This window comes from Desarmillaria tabescens (genome assembly GCF_030435595.1).
Source record: "Desarmillaria tabescens strain CCBAS 213 chromosome Unknown EV420scaffold_260, whole genome shotgun sequence".
NCBI classification, from domain to species: domain Eukaryota; kingdom Fungi; phylum Basidiomycota; class Agaricomycetes; order Agaricales; family Physalacriaceae; genus Desarmillaria; species Desarmillaria tabescens.
In genome coordinates, this window is record NW_026848559.1 from 7,663 (window position 1) to 31,562 (window position 23,900).

The window sequence follows — 23,900 nt, forward strand, 5'->3', positions numbered from 1 at the left end:
GCCCTGCTCCAGTCGCTATCACATCAGTGATGTCTCCATCCTGGCCATACAGTGGAAAGCTGCGCAACGATTCCAAGATCAAGAAAGTTCCTTCGCGCTATTCTCCGACTCAAGTTCTCCAATGGCTGGACTGCTTGGGCTTTCCCGGTACGTATTCTGAGGTTGACATCTCCTCGGGAGCGTTCCCCGTAACGCTAGAAAATCTCCATATCCTTACGCGTCTTTCCACTGTTGCTTTTCCCATCGAGAACACGACTTTGCACTAGTCAGTCATTTTTCTTTATTTGTCAGTTCGCTCGCGTTGATGATATGAAAGTGGAAAGGACCACATCATGGATATTTCTGCCGGAAGCGTCTTTCAACGATTAGTTGTAGAACGTAAAGGATCTTACTATTTTGGACTCAATGGGCTATTTCTAGAGATGCTTAAAGGCCTTGGATATCGGTGTGCGATAACCTTTATTATCTACTACAGCGCTGAATGTTCTTCCTATTCTAGGGTATACTCAGGCTCAGGGAAAATCAAGGAGTCCTCGACGCCTCGAGAAACTCCCGAGTATCTTTCGTTCGTACACATGGTGCTGGTTGTTCAGCCCATCGGCGACTTTAATGATACCTACCTCGTGGATGTCGGATGCGGCGGGAACGGCCAATTTTACTATCCTGCGACCCACATAATGTCATGATGCGGTGTCTCTCCAACCGAAAAGCATCGTCTTACGAGAGGCTCTCGGGCTGAGCCCAGTCTCGGTCAGTGTTGCCGTTCGTGATTCTAGGACGTTTAATCGTAACGAAATCCCGCAGATCTTGGCCCTGAGGGAACGGAATGGCGCCTTGAGGTGCTCCACGAGAAAGGGCCTGACTCCAAGTGGAAGATCGTTTATTCGTTCCTTGAGGACGAGTTCTTTGAGACGGATTACACGGCTATGAACTTCGGGGTATCCCTGTCTCCGGGTGGCTTCTTCGTAGACAATCTTGTGTACGGGCGGAATTTCTGGCTGACCGCGGATGAGGCTCGGGGGCTGGGTGCGGACGATAGCGATATGGATTCGTTTTTGACCCGCTATATGGGCAAGATTGGCGTGAAAGGTGGTATTATTACGCGGCATATTGGCAGCCGCTCAGAGGTGATCAGGACCGCAAAGACAGAGTTGGAACAAAGGGATATCCTGAGAGAATTGTGTGGCATAGATATTCCTATCGAGGACCTGGAAAATATAAGGGGGAGATCTGCCGCTCTCCCTTTGGGATATTAATCGCTTGTCTTAGAACATACCGAGATCATAGTGTTCTGATGCATCTTAGAGGTCCATTCTTCCCATTGGCCATACGTTAATGAATACCAGTCTCCGTTCTAGTTCAGTCCGTTGTGATACAAATATACAATAGCCTTAGGTAACCTCTTCTTACAGTTTCCATCTGGAAGCACGATCACGGCTAGTATTACACCATTATTGCGACTTGCAGACACCGGATATAACCTGTTTTTAATTTTTGAGGGTACACCGGAATCCAGCGTGGATCCTCATTCATACTGCCATTCCTGGAAGATCATACTCTTGGTGATGGAAAATATTGTGCATTGGAATGACTTCTCCGTTCCCGAGAGAATCATCACTCTTCTACAAAGAAAATCAACTGTCAGCGCGAAGTTACGGTGCAATTATACCGACAATACCAACCATGTTCATGCACCTCTTCATGAACTCTGCGTGGTGCGAGTTGGTTTGCACATCAGTCGACGTCGGCTCGGAGACGTGCATCCGGGAGGTCACTTGAAAGGGAAAGCCGCTTTGACTGGTATTCCGATCTGTCGTACCCCGGCCACGAACAACTTTGCGTGTGTTCAAACTAAGAGAAGAAATCAAGGTTTGATGACATATGGATGCTAGGACGAAACATACGCCGCCAGAAAAGAAATCGCGTACACTGTCGTAGAAATATCAGCGAATATCTGCCAGACGGTGGGATGGGAGGGACTGACGCTTGCTCAAAAGGAAATACGCCGCTATGAAGATGAGATTGTCAGGCATTACGTTGTACTAGATTGTAAAACGTTAGAGGGCTAGATATATCACCCAGGTTCACACAGACCAACGTTAGAGTAGCCGCACTGATCAAACTAGAGGCTCAATGAGGACATCGTTTTCCACGGACGTTATTAAGAGAAGATACCTGGTCACCGCGCCCGTGTTGATGGCGTAAATCACAAGACCATTCACAAGCGTGTCGGATCTGGAAAATATATGGAGGACAACAAAATAAACGGCTCAGAATCTCTCACCTTGCATGTCCTGTACGAAATCTATTGAGGAAGTAACATAGTGCTGCGGCAGTCGATATGTCGGTAACAACACCTAAGCCTAACGCCACCGTTCCTAGGACCTAACATAACGTCGTTAGGACTAGATGGAAATGCGGAGAATGCGATCTAGCTCACTCTAAGTCCCGCTACCGCGAATACGCTTGGTAGTGCAAAACTAAGATGTTAATATGAGACTGAATTGGGGCCTCCAGAAGCGTAGCACTCACGCCTTGACACTGAAAGCTAGGTGAAGAGTTCTCGTTTAGATCGTGTAATCGCGCAGTAAATATATGCACACCTATTGCAGTACCTTGGAAACGTTATTGAACACGCGAGTATGGATAATTGAACCGGCACATACCCAGAACACCGGAATTCAATAGCATCTGGAGATGGTGATAGGTACACGTCAACGTTACTTGTTTGCGAACCAAAGATACTTACCAAGGATGTCGTAATGAACCAGTTGTGTTTGCTAACTGATAGGCACGGTCACAGAGGTCAAATCTAAGTCCACAGTAATGCTCACATCGCCAGACACGTAAGGCAAAGCACCTGATAGTAGATGAACAAGAGCCTGCCCTGACAGAATTCAAATCACTCACACTCTGACTACAGTGCCACAGATGGACTGAAAGGCATCAGGAGCTGAGGTGGAATCGTGGAAACGTGAAGGCACGCACTCCCAGCAATTGCTGCATCTAGACCACATTTGATTTAGACAGCAGGAAGCCGTTCTGACTTTTCGCACTTACAATGAAAGACCTTTGAAGATGACTTTAGCAGCAAAAGACAAAACCCGAGGAGGTACGTACCATGTCATCGACGCGCGGAGAACAACGAGAACGTTTGCGAAGTTTAGTATAGTATAAAAATAAAGAGTGTGGCCGATGAAAAATTCATCCAAGAGCTCTAGCACCCTACAGCAATTCGTTCGATTCCATAATGGCAAATTCAGAACTAGTCGACGCACAATAATACAACAACCTGCAACCGACATCATCGTAAATGTACTCAAGATGACAGAAGCATAGCGACTAGTATGTAACTCACAATAATTTTATAGGCCAGCCTATCCGAAGGAAACCTCGTGAAGTAATGGAAAGTTTGCACAAGAATGGCCCCAAAAGCCACGCACGACAGAGCAAAACCTATGAGAATAGCGCCCAACGTCGTGTCAAATGATGGTAGATGCGACTGGGAAGCCATGGGGGGTCAAAAGAGGGAAGGCTCGGTAGCTGAAAAGCAGCACATTTAACTTCACCAGTGACAGGGGATCACTATCCCACGCAGACGTCATAAAACATCCGGGGGACTGATTCCTCGTATCCACGCACGTCCAGTGATGATGTGAGAAGATGTCGGGAGAAAGGGGGCCACGGGTACATCGGACTCACCTCCCAGGGATAATAGAGTGGGACCGAGAAAAAGTCGCAGGACAAAGATCCGACCTGAATGGGGGGGACCTGAGCATCATACAATTTATTGATGATTGATAGGATATTCAAACCAAGGATAGGCGTATTGTGACTTGCTGAGCATTGCGAATCTGTACCCTGCGTTAACGTTACCACGGCAGATCGTGGTCTCCAGTAGGAGGAGGGCTTCGCAAAGGGAAAACATCCGGGGAGACAGTAATAATACAGTCGAATGGGAAGAATCCACGCTGGCCTGTAAGGAAGCAATCCTAAAGATCAAGATTGATGATGCTGCGGATATTAATGGTACTGTACCTTCTCCACTAAATGTTTTACTTGACTTCAACATGATGAGGAGCGTACTCACTAGTGCCAGAGCTCAGTCCGATATACCTTGTACTTGGTATATCAAAGACGGACCCATAGTGAGACATTTGCTTCATTCCACTTCATTCCAGCGATGATAGTCCGTGAAACCTTGTCTAACGAACCTAGCTTGGCAAGCCGCTTTATAGATACTCGCGGAACCGCCAAATCATGTAGCCTCGGTAAAATCCGGGCCGATATTGACTGATTTTAACGTTTGGGCACGTGCTGAACCTCTTTTTTCTTCGCCTTCCGATTCGCGAAAATTTCTTCGACCGGAATTCCACCTAATTATTCTGCCAGTCTAACCGGTCGCATCTGGGGGGAACGTGTGGCGCTGTGGATTACCGGAAATTTAAGAATGTGCTGAGTTACTGTAATGCTATTAGGAAAGGCCCTGCGTTATCATGGTTGTTGGCGAAACTCACTTAGGGACATGATCAGAATAAAAACCACCACCACCACTACGGCACCATCACACACAAATCACACTTGCATTTAAAACATGCCAAGTCAATTGTTTAATTCTTCTCCCAACGTGTCCTTGGTTTCAGTTCGTCTTCCATAGCGATTTGATACAGCGGAATACCAACGTCTTTGGGGTCATGATGATTGGTCAGGCTGATTCAATTGTGATGGTCAAACCGGAAAGGTGACCTCCGTCCTCAGTTGGGCTTTTTCTCCTGCGTCAAACACCTTGCAATGTGCTCCATCACTCCCCACTAATACTTGCCCATGTAACTCCGTAGCGGTCCAAGACCACAGCGCACATTCTTGTACCTGGGCAACGGTCCTGAGTTCAGGAGTATAGTGACGAGAAGATAGTGCGGAACCTGGACCCGAACAATCCCTGAGTAATGATTACGCCTAGGGGTGTTTGTAAACTTGGAATCGCATTGCGACCAAGTTCTGTTGACCACATCGACACGCCGGCTCACCGTCATGTGGGGACAATCCGGGCCGACGGGCCGAGGAGACTACATCCCTGTATAAAGACCACGCCATCGATGGAGAAGTCCACAATTTGTCCTTCTACGGTTGCTATATCGATAAACAATGTCCGTCCCCACAGTTAAGCTCAACAGCGGCTACGAAATTCCCATTATCGGACTTGGTTCGTGCTTTCTCGTCCTCGATCCCCCTCGATCACGTCTAACTTTGTCGCAGGAACTTGGCAATCCAAACCAGAAGAGGTCGTTGCTGCGGTCTCTCACGCATTGAAGGATGCTGGATATAGGCATATCGATTGTGCATGGTATGTGACTGAACCTTCTTTCTTAGGGTGTCATGAAGTTCATTAATCGATACTAGGGGCTACGGAAACGAAAAGGACGTAGGCGAGGGTATCAAGGCGTCTGGCGTTCCCAGGTCTGAGATATTCGTGAGTACCGTCGAACGAGCTTATCTGCGTGCTAACTTTCGTGTCTACAGATAACCAGCAAATTGTGGGGGACATGGCACTCTCGTGTGGAAGAATGCCTTGATCAGACCCTTGCAAATCTCGGGACAGATTACCTTGATCGTGCGTTATCGCCCTATCTTTGCGTCCGATCTGAGCTCATATTTCGTGGAGGGGATAACAGTATACCTCGTGCATTGGCCCGTTCCTCTGAATCCGAAAGGAAACCACCCAGTCTTCCCCACCCTTCCAGATGGTAAACGGGACGTCGATCACTCTTGGGCCCTCAAGGATACCTGGGCGCAAATGGAAGAGATGGTAAAGAAAGGTACACGTCAACGCCTTTTGGCCTTCCTCTTTGATCCCTAAATTTCGATTCTAGGTAAGGTCAGAACCATCGGAGTATCCAACTGCTCCAAGATGAAGCTCGATGAGATCCTTCCATACGCAACCATCATTCCTGCTGTAAACCAGGTACGTCTTCTCGTCTTCTTATTCTGCGTCTCCCTAATGCGAACCTTGATTCAGCTCGAGATACACCCTTACAACCCCCAACACGAATTAATCGAGTATGGTCGGAGTAAAGGGATCCTTCCACAGGCCTATTCGCCTCTGGGATCAACGAACTCTCCCATCCTCAAGGATGAAGTCGTCGTCGCGATTGCTGAGAAGCACTCCATTCAACCCTCCGACGTTCTCCTCGGCTGGCTTCGTATGTTTTCCATTCTTATTGAAACAAGGTGCACGATATTCTAACTCTTATAAAGTGGCAAAACAGATTATCGCCCTGCCCAAGTCGGTGACCCCGGCTCGTATCACGTCCAACCTCACAGGCGCACTGGCCGGTTTGTCTAAACTGTCCAAAGAAGATGTAGAGAAACTCGATGGGCTCGCTGCGGCAGGCAAACAGAAACGGTATGATGATCTTCTACTTTCCCGGTACACTAGAAGCTCAATGTTCTGTCTTTCACCTCGAAGTTTCATTACACCTCCCTGGCGTAAGTTCCCTTTCTTTGACGGTCAACGAATGTCCATCTCATTTCTGTGGTTAGCTGTCGAACTGGGCTTTGACCACTGGCCGAAGCTGCTTTAGACACGGGGTTAGTAGATCAAAGAAAACAGCAGTTTATTTATAAAGTCACTATTGCCAAAGGTCGATGTAATATACAGCTGATATAGGTGCTACGAACACTGACGGTGTGAATAAATACATCTTACAAATCTTAAGTCATAGCACATAAAAAATCAGGTCTTGAATATCCGAAGTAGCCGCGCCTCTGTGATGATCCTAGTACGGCATAAGGGACATTCACGAGAACCAGCCATAATCAAATCGGAACATTCTCTACACATCGCAAGGTGCCTGGAACGACTATTAGGAAAAACTGAGCAAGGCCCGATGGGAAGAGAACATACCCGCAATCAACTATAGCAATATTCGCTTCCTCATCCTGACATACGACGCACAGGCCGCCTCGTTCGGTAAAACTCGATGGTGCGGGTGGCTTTGGAGGCGTAACCGGTGGTGAAGGAGAAACTGGGGTATCATCAGCCTCTGAGTTCTGCTGAGCCTCAGCTTGCCTCGCTCTCTCAATCTCTTCCAGTATCTCCCTCTGTCTCCGAATCCTTTCCTGCTCTTCCTGCTCCTCTGCCAACCTCTGTCTTTCTCGATCTCGTTTCTCGTCCTCAACGAGTGCTGTCACTTTCGAGACAAGATCGCTTTTCTCAAGGATGATTCCGACGTTGACGTGATTGCTGAAAAGTATCGCTTTGAGGGAGCCTATCGATAACGCTGATATGCTTGCCGGGGTCATTTCAACGAGTTGGTTGAGAGTGGGAGGAGGTGAGGTAGATGTTGTACGAGCTCGGGGAGGAGTTCGGGGTACATTGAGGTTCTCTGATGATCGAGACGCCCTAGGTTGCTGATGTTGCTGGCGGGGAGGAGTCTGACGCGGTGCCTGTGCCTGTGGGGGACTCTGACGAGTAGGATTTGGACGGGGCGGTGTCGTAGGGGCCTGACGCGGTGGCGTTGTTGGAGCCTGACGTGGTGGTGGTGTCGTGGGAGCTCGAGGGCGTGGCGGTGTCGGACGGTCCCGCGGTGGTGGGTCATCAGGAGCAAGATCTGGTCGAGGAAATTCGTAAGTCGGCTGTCGATTAGCTGGCCGCCGAGGCGGGGGTGGTGGTGGGATAGGTCCTGTACCTGGTCCTGTTCGCGAGAAAAGTCCTCGGGGGCGTCCATATCTATCCGGAACTGAATATTGTCGATAATATTCCTAATGGTAACTTGGATGAGAAATTAACGTTCGAGCGGCGCGTTATGGGTGAAAAGAGGATCAGTGGCAGGTCTCGTTTCACCGTGGCAGAAGTAGGTCGCGCCACACCATATAGTCCAGTGAAACGAGACCAGGAAGCGTTCCGTTCTTCACCCATATAAGCCATCACAGAATGGAAAACGTCGTACCTCGTGATTAGGACTTAGGCAACCATTTGGACGCTGTAAGCGCTGGTAAGATGGTTGTCAGTGACTCAAAGCCTTGGTACGCACTCTTGCTGCGAGGATAGTCTCAATAACGTCATCCTTTTCAACTGCATGATCCAATCTTATATTGTACGCATGGGCGTACTTTCTCAGTTTTGCCAGCGAATGGTTTCTGAGAGCTCCCTTTGATGCCGCAGTCACTGGCTTGAGATGATCAGCTGCGATTTCGTCACCATCAGAAAATGCACGCACTTTGTAAGAACTCAATACAGTAAGCGCACACATTTAGGGCTTCATAGCCACTGGAATTGGCACGAGGCATAAGAGCCTGATAATCGGTACAGCTGTGGCAATACGAATATCCTGCAAAACCAAAAGCAGTCAGATTCTCCCTCTTCTAGAAAGAAATTTCTAGGTTCACCGCAATGATTGCACTGCCGAGAGCGAGTAAAGATAATATTGAACTCTTTATTGCATTTCCTGCATGAGCTCTCAGCTCGTCCTGGTGTAGGTGGAGGACCACTGAGTAGAGGAAGACCCTCCGACATGGCCCTTAGCACAGATAATGATTAAGCAAACAAGAATTCGCTCGACGTGATCGTTATAAGCAGAGATTCATAGAACGCCAGAGAACATGGTGGATGATTACCAAGTAGCGCCGCTGGCACCGGCCCGAAGCATCTGTTTCGGATCCGTCGGCTTGGCGTGGACAACACAGCGTAATAACAATAAAATAATGCCCCAACGGTGGGATGAGGAAGTTAGCCGGGGGCCATAGCAGCTAAATACTTCCCACATAAATGTTTCCATTGAGATGGAAAAGAATAAGATGGAGGGATTTTTTCCCCTTACGATAAGATGATCGTCGAGTAACCACCTTGTTGCTCCTCGTTCTCATTTTTCGAAATCTTAATATCCCAAAATCTTTGTCGTATTTTACGAGGCAAAGCGCGAAAGAGACCGTCCCAAGGTGAAGGCCATAAATCGCCTTCAGAAATTATTTCTATAAAGTACCCAACTATACATTTTCACTTCCATATAGACCCATCCTCAGTAGTAAGCTTCGCCGATCAGTACGACCTCGTACTTAGCATCAGCTGGCGCTTCAGGTGTGACAACCGTCTTCGTCGCCATGTCGAAATCGATCAGCCGCCAACATGTACCCTTTGAATTGTCAGATACACTTGTATTTTCTTCGTCGTTCGATCAATCAGTCTCCTCAGAGTCTGGCTCGGGACGTTTGATCTTGATATTCTCCCAAGGTTCAACGTGAGAAGCCGGCTCTCCTTTGATGTCAAAGCAGTCTGTCAGAGGGATGGTGAAGAATCCAAAGCATCGTGGTGTAATTAACCCATCACATCCTGGTTCGACAGCAAGCAGTTCGCAGAACCACGCTTCTCGGCGCTAGAGTCCTGCCATATTCGGGCTTCGCCACCTTGACAGCTCAGGAAAGTCTGAGTCTGCCGTATCGTGGATAATTCATGTGGAGTATACGATTCCCACTCTTCCCTCGGATACGCAGCCAGTCAGCTCAAGCTCGAGACAAGCGCCATTCTTTGGAAGAGGGAGAGGAGATCAGCTCTCAATTCTAGGCAAAGGGACATCCAGCCAGACGAAAGCGTGGAACTGGAAAAGACTAAGGTCGACATAGCTGCCACAGTGTAAGGTCCAGGACGAGAACTCACGAATTTTGGCGCGCTGCGATAATGCGGGCTCAACCAACGGCTGTATCCAAGTGTTATCCGGCACGTACTGAGTGTCCTTGAGAAGGGAAATCGGCAAGCGAATCGTCCATTTATGAGTGTATATCAAGTTCGTCTTCAAAATTCGACGAAAAGGCGACCCAAGCACGTGATTGGGACCTCAGTCAGTCTCCGGGCCGCCCGGCCCATATGATCACATGGACGTGAAATACCCATTTATATGTTTCTAGCCTGGCAAGCCGTCTTTATTATATACTCGCGGAACTCGTATCTGTATATAAAGCCTGGTACCCGGGGCGGGGGTCCATAGAGGAACCCTCAAATCTCAACGGATTTCAAACTCAGACGTGATCCGGTTTTTCGGCTCACTAATCCATGATGACACATCACCAAATTTCAGGACTTAGAACTTTGCACCGTCATACCCCAGTATAGCCTGGTAACCAAGCCCTCTAACAAGGAGAACCTCGTTAGAGGGCTTGGTAAAACTCACGCCGATCATGGCACAGACATTTACGGGCATTGCCGGTGCCCAAATTAGGGAGGCGTTTCCGGATTTGGGACTCGCTGAATCATCACTAAAACAACTTGAGCGTCGAAGCGGCGAATACAGCAGTGAAAACACCTTATAAATGTACTGCCATGATAGTTGATTGCCTAGAAATATGACTGAGAAGGCATATGATGAGTATTATCAGTAGAAAAGACTGATTGCTACTAGGAGAACAAATCAGGGGTCATTTGAATGGGAATGGGCAAGGAATTCGTGTTTGAAGCGAAGTTTTCTGGTCTAAATACATCTTGGGACATTTAATGAGGTTCTATGTGAGAAATGAAGCTGTCGACAGATAGACGAGGGACATAGACGTGACGCAACATGAAAGCAATGTAGCTACACCAAAACCTAAATCCGGAAAAGCCTCCCTAATTTGGACACCGGCAATGCCCGTAAATGTCTGTGCCATGATCGGCGCGAGTTTTACAGGTCCCTCTAGTGAGGCTTGGCTCATAAGAAGAGGGACCGGTTCAGGTCTAACCCCAGTATTAAGCATTGATTAGAACATTGAATACCATATAATATTTAACTATGGAGGGGTGGCATAGTATCAGATGTCATTTAACTGAAGAAAACTTTCTATATGGCTCAAAGAGGATGATGTTGTTGATTATTTGTCCATTAGTGCTTCCGTTTCACTATGCTATGTGCAGCAGATAACTAGAGTAATAATGACCTCATGGAGCGCCTCAAACAGGTGGGATAGCGGTGTAAAGATGATTTGGCGACGCGTCGCGTTTAGAGGCACGCGGAGCACGTGCCAGCTTGTCGCCGGCATTATTTCGGAGTTGGAAAATCAGCGAGATTGGGGGGTTCCTCTATGGAAAACTGGAAAACTGGATTTATTGGCCACCTCTGCTGATACAGCTCAGGTATGGACCCCCGCCCCGGGTACCAGGCTAATATGTTTCGATACGCGAGTTTGCATTAGCGCTGGGTGAGAATGCCTGATGTTAATAACATACCTAGTAAATCACATGAAAATAACATGTATGTAACGTTAAAAACATCGAAGGGTCCCAGCAGTGGTGTGAAATTCTGTGAGAAACTCCGGTGGGATGAGCCTACGGAACGGCCTCTTCCAAGGCTCCAAGCATCATCGGTCACTAAGATGACTACTTCTAGGTGGTGCTTGTTGTCGTGCACCATGATAAATTTCGATTTACCTTTGATTTACCTTGTATTCATACATATATGGTCATTTCTGACCGCGTAGCGAAATAACAGGAAAATCACACGTTTTTAACATGTTATTTACGTGTTAAAAACAAAAAAACTTTCCGCGCTGCGCGCGATGATGTCATGGGAAACTCACAGTTATTTACATGTGAGGATGAACCTCACATGGGGGGTGCAACCATTGTCACGTTAAATACTTTGCCGAAAAGCATTCTCACCCAGCGCTAGTTTGCATTATAGCTACAACGACCATGCCCGCGACTATCACTTGCCTCACAAAAAATTTCTTCCCGGAACAGACCGACCTCCATGAGATTTTATTTTCGTCGTTGATCTACAAGCCATATTCTCATTGCTCAAGCTTCGTAGGAGCCTAACAAAGGTTACGAAGGGCGTCGATTAGGTTGTGGCCAATAATGTCGTGTCACACTTTCCGAAAGAAGGCACTATATAGGTTATTCCACCCGCACCGGCCCGCTGTCTCAGGGCACACATCGCCTCCATCTCCTACCACCACCACCACCACCACCACCCTCGCCGTTTATGATATTCTCGCTATAATTCTCCCAAAACCCTACTCTCCTTATCAATCTATTCTGCTTATCAACTTGTAATACTTGATTTTCGCCCTCAAGAATCTGAAACCACCCCAGCACTTTTGCAACAATGTCTCACCCCCTGCCTGCCTTCGAAAACCCCAGCTTCGACCACCTCCCTCGCCCTCATACTCCACCGGGGGAGCTCGAACCCTCTTCAACTGTGTTTGTGGGTCTGGAGCTCGCCGTGTCAGGACTAGATCGGTCTTCAAAGTCGTCTGCTCAGACTGACTTTGTGGCCACCTACCCCCACATTGTCCAGCACGCTCGCCTCACTTCGCCCCAGACCTACATGCCTTTACCAGCTGATCTTAAAGTCGTCCCTGGAAATGCTCGACAGGCTGTTGACTACGTTTTCATATCCCTATCCCCATCGCTCTCTGCCACTCCCCGACCTGACATTCTATACGGCGTCAGGCACGCTATCATTGCTCATGGCAGACTCAAAGCCGACTGGAAGGTTACGAGCGGGTATGACCGAACTCGAAGGGGCTTCTTCAACATGGACAGTGTCAACGACGCTGAGAACATGAAAGACCAGCTTGCTGCTGCTCTTAACAGTAGGGGCCTGCTCTTTCAGTTCCATACCATCATGCCCCTCGCGAATGCTATCCGTCTTGCGTTTGACTTTCTCGATCCCGCATCCATTGAAAACCTGGAATCCAACCCGATAGTCATCAATCACCGTGTCTTACCCATATTCCGGCCTCGTTTCGTTGTGCCAGAGTTCGGGTATGACATCGCTATCACTGGTTGTGGCGGAATCCAGGGTTTTCAGGGTGGGATGGATGCAGTCATTCGCGAGACTATCGGTCCTCGCTCAATTATTCGGAGCAGGATGGAACTGAATGGTGACGCTTACATCGTCATCATGGATAGCTTCGAAAACACTGTTCGCCTGCTCAACACCGACCTACCTCTGCCCCGGGGTGTACCTCCCTACGTCACCATTTCAAAACCCATGTACCTCTTCTTCTTCAACTTGCGTGGATGTCCAGCCTCTCCTACTTATCTTCACAGTGAAAATTCAGCCACAGCCTCAGCCAACATTCAAAACCTGCAACGGCAGATTGATCTTCTCCGCGAAAACGGCGTACAGACTGTTCAATCTGTTCAGAACGTTTTCAACATCCAGAACCAGTCTCTCATGAGCATTCATGCCTCCGTCAATGCTCTTCAAAATGCGTTCGCGATGTCTGTTGCCTCTCAAACTGGTCTACATCGCTTGACTATGGCAGATAATGAGCTCACTCGTCTTCGCGCTGAACGGTCCTCTAAGGAGCTTTTCTTGCTGATGGCTCCTAATGATGAGGTCAAGGCACAGGTCAATAACCAGATCGCTGCGCTTGACAGGGCCATTCAGCTTCAAGACAAATTACGAGGTGAGGCTAACGTCTACTATACGTCACTGGCCGACAGGATGGCGACTTTCACTTTGACGTCCTCCCTTGACGGGCCCCAACTTCCTCCCCATCAACACCCTGAAGGCGAGGAGGATGACCGTCCCCATCAGCGTCGTCGCCTTGACCCTGTCGGTGAAAATAACACACCCCAGATGGATCAATCCGTGAGCATGCCTCCTTTCCTTCACGTTTCTCCTTGTAACCTCGCTTCCTCTCCTCCCACTATCAGTGAACCCATTCAATCACCTTCAAAAATGCTCCGCACATCTGGGCGAGATATGGGAGAAACTACGCGTCTTTCTTCTTCTTCTACGAAAATTCATTTTTCTGTCCCTGTTCTTCTCCATCTGTTTCTTTTCTTCTGTTTCTTTTCTTCTGTATCTGCAAATATGTCTCAGTCCTTTCGGACTGTCTCTGTGAATGCGAATGGTTTTTCTGATGTGATGAAACATTCCGCTTTTTCTAACATTGTGTCCACCCACCGTCCACATGCCTGGTTGATTGCTGAGACCAAGTCCCGTTCCTCGGTGCGTTCACGCATCAACGTACGAGACTATAAGGTATTCGAATCTCCTGGCCTTAAAGCTGATAAAACCACCTCGAAATGGGGCGTTGCTTTAGGAGTTACTGCTTCGTTGCACTCGCAACTGGTCCCTCTGCCGCCCCAACTGGCTGGAAGAGCTGTATGCGTTGATGTCGTTCTTCCCTCTGACAGTGGTAGGGGCTTCTCTCATCGCCTTGTGGGAGTATATGCTCCGTATCACCCAGGGGGTGCTCCAAGTCCGCATGACGCTCTCCATGACTTTTGGGTCTGCATTTCTCACTTATGTGCATCTGCTCAACACTCTTGGCAAGTTATAGGTGACTTTAATGTTACTCTCACATCCTCAGAGGTTATGGGTGACGCGACAGGCGACAACTATGCCCGCACCGCGTACCGTGACTTCCTACATCAGTCTCGTGGGATTGATACATGGGAGAACCAGAATGATAATGATGCTCGTCATGTGTACACCTTCAATGCCTACAATGGCACTTGTCGGTCCATCATTGACCGTTGCGCTCATTCATCCCATGGGATTGATCTCTCTGTGATCTCTGTTCCTCGCTGTTTTATGCCAGGAACTGATCACCAATTGATATCATCAGCAGTCTTCTGCTCACCGCCTATAGATTTGGATGCATCCTCATCTCTAACATCTGCATGTTCTCAAGACAGGTCTCCCTACCCGCCTCGCTTCATAGTCCCCAAACGCCATGAGTCTTACCGATTCGAAACGTTTGCAGACCGTGTTGATTGCCTTGCGCGGGAAGCTCGACTTCATGAGCATCCTATAACAAATGACTCCGACTATCAACTTCGATGGCAGGCTCTAACAGACATCTTCCTGGCCGCTGGCAACGAGGCTTTTGATCTCCCCAATACCTACGACCGCTCGCATCAGAAGATAGTAACCCCAACCATCACTATCATTCTTCGCGAGTATTCTCGCTTGAATAGGATGATTTCTGCCTTGAAAAGACGATCTCTGCCTCAGTTGTGTGCCCGGAATCGATGGACGGGCACCTATCTTCAGGCCCTTTCTGGTCATCCCTTCCTTCATCCAATTCTGTCCCCTCCATCACTATTCTACTCACCTTCTTCTCTTCTGTTTTATAAAAAGGCTCGCTCTGCTCTCTCCAAGCTTCGATACAAGGCTGAAAGGGATGAACGACGTTCGCGCTCCACCAAAGCCGATAAAAGTCGTCTTAACAGATGTCTTCTTGGTGGCTCTGCTAAGCGTCTCTATCCTCCTTCGCAGTTTCAAGGACCTCCACCAGCTATTTCAATTCCCGACGACCACAATCCTAATGCTCGCAAATACTTTACCGGTGCCGATGATGTTAAGGCTCAAACGATGGACTACTTTTCTGCATTGTACTGCAGGAATGACCGTCCTGACCCACCAAAGCCATGGATGGATTGTCCATCTGTTCGTTCAATCAGGGAAAACGTCAGATGTGATTCCTTTCAATGGCCTCAAAAGATGGACCTGCTTTCTGGCCGCTCTCTGATTCGTAAAGGTAATCCCCGACCGGCTCCTGGTCCTGATCGCTGGGAGAAATGGATGGTAAAGAGTCTTCATGACTTCTCATTTCAGCTTGTCTTGGATCTCTGGAACTACTGCATTGACACCTCTCATTTCCCTTCTTGTGTTAAGCCCTCTTCTATTTCCCTCATTCATAAACGAGGGGATGCAACTGATCTCACTAACTTCCGTGGAATCTGCACAAGCAACTTGTGCATGAATATGCCTTTTGCGTGGCTGAATTCCTTGCTAACTCCATATCTATCTCAACACTCTGTCTTACCAGAAGGACAGATTGCGACGCAACCAGGCATACAGGGAAGAGATCTGACCTCTTTCCTTGCTCAGCTTGAAACTTGGGCCGACCGCACCAAAACTCCACTATACATCGTTCGGCGAGATCAGAAAAAGGGTTTTGATCGACTCGAGCCTCAAGGATTTTACGACGCCATAAGGGCTTATGGTTTGCCTTCCTCTATCATTGATTTCGATATTTCAGCCCAGAGTGATGTCTCTTATCGGATAAAGACATTTTACGGATTGACAGACGCACTGACAATTAGTGGGATTACGAAACAGGGCGGACCACTGTCCCCAATCAAGTGCACCTTGACGAGTAGTATGGGTAGTCACTGGTTATCCGATTCCCTGCGTCACCAAACTGGCCACCTTCATGTTGCAACACTTCAAGCCTCCCGTGGTCAACCTCATCTCCCCGACGACAGAATCTCGATTCCGGTTGTGATGGTGGAGGCGATGGATGACTCTGCCATTGTAACAACCTCATTGCCAACGTGCCTCTCCTCTATAACGATGTCGGAACGTTTCCAAAGCGCATATGGCGGTGAAACCAACTGGCCCAAATCAGCCGCCTTCCTTCGAAACGTTCCTAACCCTCCCTCTCATCTCCAAGTTACATCGGTCCACCCAGCACAGCCTGATATCCTAGTCCAACATGATCTCTCGGTGTCGACCTCTCACATCGAGTTCCTGCGTCTTTCCATCAATGATCCTTCTGCGCAGTACCACAAGCTCAAGGGTTTGATATCTTCCTTTGATTTCCCTTCACTCCAAAATTTTCGCCTTCCTTTGCCGGCACTACGCCGTGTCCTTTCACAGTGCCTAGTCTCAAAACTCAGGCCTCATTTGGCCTATCAGCCAATTACAGAGACTGACGCTGTTCACTTGGACCATTTGATCACAGCAAAGGTACACGAGTACTTCTCCTTTCCTTTTCATTTTAACTCTACCTTGCTTTCGCTGCCTCTGTCACTCCATGGTTTTGATTTCCCCTCTATCTCTCGCTTGAATCGCGTAGCAGCCGTGAACGGCCTGCTTCGTGACCTTAACCATCATATAGGAACATTCCGAGATATGGCTCGTATCACGCTCGCGGACTGGACATGTCAACTGAACCATTGTGTCTTTCCTCTTCACGGCGCGTCTCTCAACACCTCGTTCATGCGGCAACAAAGTGGCCTGCCTTTCCAGTGGCGGCTTGCACATGACACTATGCGCCAAAACGGTTTGTCCATCCGTAACACGGATCTCTCTTTCCTTTTCTATGGCGATGTGTCTCTGCGTCACCTGAATCGCACGTTACACACTCGTCTCAGTCTACCACCACAGTTTATAACCAACTTGGCTAATGCCGGACTGACTCACCTCTTTGACATCGCATCCTTCACCCTAGATCCCGCAAAACATGACGTTGTGCAACTACAACCTCATCCCAATGTCCACTTTCAAAATGCTACCACTCGCGCTCAAGAACAGTGGTTACAAACCTCACAGTGGCTTTCCGATTTAACGCTGATGGATCTGGTCAATGGGTATATGGCTACGGACTCGGACGTGACAGATAATGTTGTAGGGAGACGACGGAGAGCGGTTGGTTGCCAAACTCGCATACAGATCGCTGGCACGGATGACAATCTCCTCCGTGGTGCAGCTGCGAGTCAGTGTCTGGACTTGGAGCCCCTTTGGTTCCTGGGTTTACCTCCAAGGTTGCGTATGCAACAAGCACAAGATCTCATCAATGCCTACTACGCTGTTTCCCCTCACGCGCCCTTTCCCACCTCCATTCCTCCTGGGATTTTCGCATCTGACGCATCTATGCTTCCGGCTGCACCCTCTTTCCGACATCAACGTTCAGTAACCTTCTCGTCAATTTCTCATTCCTCTGCCCTGGCCATGAATCTCGACTGCTTCCGTACTTCAGCGTGGGTTTATCATGGCGAGACGTACGGACTCATAGCATCAACAATACATCAATACAATTTACCATCACCCCCTTCTCACCTACCCTCTTCTCCAACTCTCTATACCGACCACCTCAACTCTTCTCGTATTGTATCTTCCGCTCTCCACCTCCCTCCTCTGCCTCATCAATGGTCATCTCTTCCTGGTCGTTCGCTCTACCGATGGCTCCTTCATCTCTTGCAGCATTCTCCACCACCACATCATCCTCCCAATATCATCTACACTCCAGCTCACACCAACTCCTCCTCGACCCCTTCAACAGTTAATGCGCTTGCAGATCGGCTCGCATCAGGTTCTCAGCATTTACAAATTCGGCCACCTCCCGCACCCTTACCTACTTTCTTTATGGATTCTTTTATGCTTTACTCACCAAACGACGGCTACATTGAAACAAGTATATCATCATATCTGCCATCTGTACTCACTTCCGCTGCTTATTCTAGCCCAGACTTCCGCCCTGCCATGACGATGCTACTGCCGTTCCACGACCAACACACACCTCCCGAACATCCCTATTTGCGGGCCTCCTCGGCATATTCAGCCTTGGTACAGCTCTACGCGAGATCAGATCAGCTGGACACGACGTACGCACGATTCCGACGCTTCGGAAACGTATCCCCCATGTGCATCAGTGGATGCGATGCACTGGAAACCGTCCACCACATCTTCGTCTCGTGCCCTGTGTATCGCTCCTTCCGCCAACATGCCACACAAACACTGATTACCGAGACATCCCGTATCCTGGACTCTGCAGAAGTACCCTTGCTCATTTGCAGGTCCTTTCTTCAGGTGGTCCGATGTCTCTTTGAAGATGGCTCCGTTTGGCCCCAATCTCTATCTCGCTTCTACCTTGGCCTAACGCCACCCTTGCCCGCACTTACTGGTTTGCCGGGAGCGAAGACAAGTCGTCTGTTGGTACGCATCGCTCACACGTGGCACACGTCATGCATTCGTCTGGCTGGCAGGATTTGGGCGGAATATAAGCGAAGGGTACGTCCGGCTCCATCGAAAAAGAATAATAACGCCGTAGCCATTGATTTACCATCCTTTTTATCTCCTATCTTATCGTCCTGACCGTTTCCCTTCATACGTGTACCTTTACTTACAATGAGCTACCGAGGTAGATTAGTTTGCGCTTATTTACCTGAGCTGTATCAGCAGAGGTGGCCAATAAATCCAGTTTTCCAGTTTTCCACCACCACTGAATCCGCCTGTTCGATATGTCCCTTCCTCAATGTCCAACCTTGGACATGATCCTGCTGTTCGCCTGCAATCTGTATCCTCTATCCGCATCCATAGCCCTGCAAAGTCGCTAGATTCTCGAGCTTCCCATGCATGTGATCTCAACAGCTCGGAAACAGCGCAACAGCTTGGAACAGCATAACAGCGTATACTTATACCGTGCTAGGCTCGGCTGTGCCAACGGTGGACCCACCCTCTCACCACTACCACCAGAATGTCGGGAGATTCGAATATTGGCGCATGGATACAATTTGCAAAGCTTACCGCGGCTGCGGGTGAAATGGCCCCATTTCCGTACATCAAGGGTGTTGCAGGATGTATAGCGACAATTCTTGAGGTCATTGAGGTACGTGCTATTAACTGCTGCTGTATGTTATTGAGCGGAGGTCTAGTTAGCTGGCAAGAACAACAAAGATATTCAAGACTTGGCAGAGAGCATTGGAACGACAATACGGATCATCAAGGAAACCGTTGAAGCACACGGTGATACGAGTGCGACACGTTTTCGCGATGTATGTGTGGAGCTTCAGGCGTGAGTTGGCATGTACAAATTGCTGAACCTTACTTACCGAAACTTCTGTCCAGATACCTGGAGAGTTTAATTTCCGAACTAAACACCACTCGACGGAATTTGAAGTCCAAAAGCATTACGCGATTCCTGAAAACGAAGAAGATTTCCGGCGTTATCGATGGATACAAGCAGCAAGTGAACAACATCAAGGCAGATTACCTTGTATGCGCTCGGGCGTTGTATGCACTAGTATTTGTATTGACTGTCTGTCCTTTTCAAGGTTCTGGTTACTACCGACTCAAGGTTCGCGATGTCTGAGATGCAGGATGCCCTGAGCACTGTCACTTCGACCGTAAAATCTCAGGCACACTACATCCGAAGCGAGATACGTTCCTTGGGCGATATCCAGAAGGAACATGCGGCCCAGATTTGTGAGAAGCTTCAGGATCCGAAGGGATATTATAAAGGACAGGTAGGTGATTCTCATATCAAACATTCTATATCTTATTCGTAGGTTCGAGAATTTTTCCCGGGGGACATCTACATAGGAAAGCTCGTGTCTCTTTCTTGGCCTGATTCTTCCCCTGGATACGAAGACAGATACGGCACAGTCGAGAACAGCAACACAGCAAAAATCATTCGCGTATACCAATATTCTCCTGATAATGAAGAAGCTACGCTGAAAGTAAGTGTCTGTTACTATATTATTCACTGGCAAAGTGAACATCATTTTTGTAATCTAGCAATTCGATGATGATGCAGACACTTTGATTAAAATGAAGTTCGGCTTTCCATGTCTGTCTAATGATCATCGAGTGATGCTTTGTGTAGGCACCCAAACATCCCACAAGTCTTTGGTATCTGCAGATCGCCAAACTTTCCAGTGATTGTATTTCACGGTGAGGGTATTGGTTCCTTTTGTCTTTGGTTTAGTCTAAGTTCCGTGCACAGGTACCACCTTGATCACTTTCGGTGATTATGAACATAACCTGACTGCCAAGCAATTTGTACGATTCTATGTTCAACTGGTAAAACAACTTTTCTTTGATATTTTAGACCAACACAGCTAATCTGCCACTGCGTAGTTAGACGATTTAGAGGTATGATCTGCCGGAGTCCAGAAGAATATGCCTGAATACCCGTTCTGTAGTCGGTCTCAGAGTATTTGTCCAGGCAATACACGCTTTCCAATTCGGGAAGTTTGGCAGTTGTCAGTCAATGTATGGAACTCTCAATGTATACTGACGATTTCGAAGGACAACTATACCCATCTCAACGAACATGGGCAAATTGTTGTGACGAATATGGTATCTAACCAGGACAGCAGTGGGGATTTTTATATGTATATCTCTTATACACCAAGGGAGTGCAGCTATTTTTCGGTCTTGCCGCCTGACCCGGAGGAGCTGCTTTCCAGCCAAATCAAGAGATGGTCCCTGTCGTCCACATTGCGAAAGGACAATTTATGCAATGTGTATAATACTATCAAACGCTTCATCCCACGTGGACCTTCTCAGTTTTTCTATCCACCAAATGAACTTTCTTTGCCGGGTAGTGTATTGACCTCACACGGGGGGGCTTTGGTGGGTAGAGTCCAGACTAGATTGGATGAATGGAACATGCACTGGGAAACAACAGTCAACAGTCACACTATACTATTGTCGCCCTCGACAAACAAGTCCGTTGTTACTTCGATCTTATATCTTCTTACTAACTGTTCATTGGTAGTGGTTCAATAACGGTCCCTTTACCGCACGCTGGGACCCTTTCCTATTATGCTGATATCAGTTCGCGTTCACGCGGCGGGATTTTGAATTCGTGGATTGCGCAGGCTTCCCAACTACAAACTTGTATCCGCTCCAGAGGTCATGTTGACGATGACGAGCCATTTCTAATAGGTGGATGTCTGTTGACTAACGAGCAACTATCGACTAACAAGCGTATTTAGATATGAGCTTTGATCTTCACGTCGACCCGGACAAGAGGTACGACCCCTTTCGTCTCTGCAATACATTCATGGCCGAAGACCATCATATGCTCTCGTTATCAATAAGCGCTCCCTCCGTTGATTATCAGACCAACAAGGTGTCCTGGCCTGTCCTTACATGGTTCTATGACGCGGACTCAGAGATGTCCTCGGTTGAAGTAGAAGAAGTTTTCGGCGTGAAGCTTCTAAAACGGGGGGACTCGTGGGCGCGGCCTGTGTCCAAAACGGTGCTTACAACCATACCCGAGTTGAACGCCGACTATGGATTCGACCCAGCCCGTGGGGGCGCGGACGTCTGCGAGTATTTTGGGTGGCCGCTCATGGAGATCCTCGACGATTCCACAGGAGGTAGGAAGATCTGGGTTCGTTGTGTGTATGGCCTCTGATAGAATGTAATAGATTGGATGCCTTTACATGGTACCGTATCCGAGTCGGCATCAGTCATATCGGACGACGAGCATCAGACCTTGGGCGAGAAGACCGCTTCTTCGCCAGGTAATGCACTAGAGGGAGGACACGCTGGCGAAGCATCGACCGAGATGGAGATCGCTACTACTTCTGTGCAAACCAGAGACTTGAAGTCGAGCCGTGGCTCACAAGTGTTCATCGTGATATTCATTGTTATCAGTGCTATTCTGCTGTCCTTCGTCGTTCAAACGTTCAGACCTACGTGTAGATATAGATTCTGACAAGTGTGTTTCATTCATAATGATATAGTACAACACTGGCGTCAAACAATCTGGTATTACGCGCTGACTTGATACACTCACTCTTTAGTAGTTTCGTTAGTAGACTGTTAATACGAGGGAAATAGTCATAATATCACTGGAACAAGCCAGCGAAGTTATGGATACAGGCGTTCCAACGAATATTTCCCGTGGCAACTGCGTCCTTACATGTCACAGAACATGTTCCATCAACGGACGAAGGAAGGAACACAGAAAGTAGAGAATACGACGCTAGTTCTGCAGGATCTTCAGATTGCGAGGTAGCTAGCTGTATTCTTCCATCGTGCTGTTTTTTTTTTGCCTGAATAGGCTGACGGCACTGAATCCAGAGGTTAGTCGTTGTCAAAACATTGTTGGAGCCAACCACCAATTCGTCTCTATGCTAACAGTAGATCTAAATCCAAAGACTAGACAGCGTTTTTCAGTGAATCAGAATAAATCACCCACTCCACGTCTAGACGAAATAACCCTTACAACCGTACTATGCGCCCTCCCCGTATATAACCCAAGTAGAGATTATATTGACAGTTTGCGCACGGTAATATACAATAAATTCCAAAGATACAGTGTGAAATCCAGATAAAGAAAAGATCTATACCGTGAAGTGCCTCGTTTTGTACAAATCATATCGGCTGGAGAGCATCACCGGCTGACGTATCGGGAGGCCGATCCAGCGACGGCGAAGCTGGTCGAGACTCTTCTGTTGTTGAAAGGCGGCTCATCGCAGCCTTCTTCTTCCGACCGAACGAAACAACCCCAACTACTAGCGAGGTTCGCAAGAGCACTACTGGCCGTGGTCACGGGGCGCGAAGAAACACCCTCCGTAACAGTGTTTGACGTCGAGCTCTCCGAAGCAGCTCTAGCAGAGGGGCGGTGATATGATGTTGTCCTTCTACGAATGTTCAGCATATTGCTCATCCCATTCGAGATAGAATCGTCCGGTGAAGGGACGGAGGTTACCCCTTCAAACTGGCTCTCGGCAGAAGGTGATGACGCTATGGGTTCGTCCGATATCGCAGTAGTGGCGGTGGCTTTTGCACCCAGCGATGATGATACAGACCCCAACGCTGGCATTCGGCCCACAGAAAACCTTGAAGTTGATGACGTCTTGGAAGCCCTTGATCCAGGACGTAATGGAGAAGGAAGCATAGCAGCGTGATGTGGTATGGATCCTACGGGTTGAGTGGGTGAAGAGAGAGGAGCAGGAGATTGGGGAGATTGAGCCCACTGGTGACGGTGTGCGAACTGGTGGTGGTGGTGGAGGAGATGGCGGCGACGGTGTCTCTTCGGGTCGCGGATCCTGAGAAGCTTGAGCAAGAAGACGCGAAAGAGACGAAGGCCGGGTGGATGGAGAAGAGTTGGCACGAGTGCGTAAGGGAAAGAGACGCGACGTCGGAGGATGTGTCACTTGAAAGGTGTCTTCGACTTCAGCTTCAGGCGGAGCTGGTGGTAATGTGGGAGCACTACCATTAGTAAGAGCCGTAGGCTGTTGAAGACTGTCAGGCTCTTTCATTGACTTCGCAGCGGAGGAACGACGACGATTCTGTTGCGCAGGTTGTGTCCAATCCTCAACCTGCAACATGTAGTACTTGACGCCGTCACTGAGACCATACGGATTACTGGTCGGGGTCCTATAAAATAATTAGTGACAATGTAAGTTGTCATCTCGAACAAACTGACATTATGATCAACGACGC

At 48.3% G+C, this 23,900-nt stretch overlaps 2 protein-coding genes across 2 annotated transcripts; both read left to right on the plus strand.

The window, feature by feature from the left end:
- Positions 1-12,593: 12,593 nt before the first annotated feature.
- On the plus strand, positions 12,594-15,986 carry EV420DRAFT_1283889 (uncharacterized protein; the record flags this gene model as incomplete). The annotated part of the gene is made up of 4 exons (XM_060468322.1): positions 12,594-14,121; positions 14,173-14,460; positions 14,578-15,685; positions 15,797-15,986. Coding segments are annotated over 4 exons (3,114 nt in total), but the record flags the coding sequence as incomplete, so codon positions are not given.
- A 150-nt stretch (positions 15,987-16,136) lies between these two features.
- On the plus strand, positions 16,137-18,700 carry EV420DRAFT_1695117 (uncharacterized protein; the record flags this gene model as incomplete). Its single annotated transcript, XM_060479402.1, has 3 exons — positions 16,137-17,297; positions 17,436-17,883; positions 18,013-18,700. Coding segments are annotated over exons 1-3 (2,216 nt in total), but the record flags the coding sequence as incomplete, so codon positions are not given.
- Between the last annotated feature and the right edge of the window lie 5,200 nt (positions 18,701-23,900).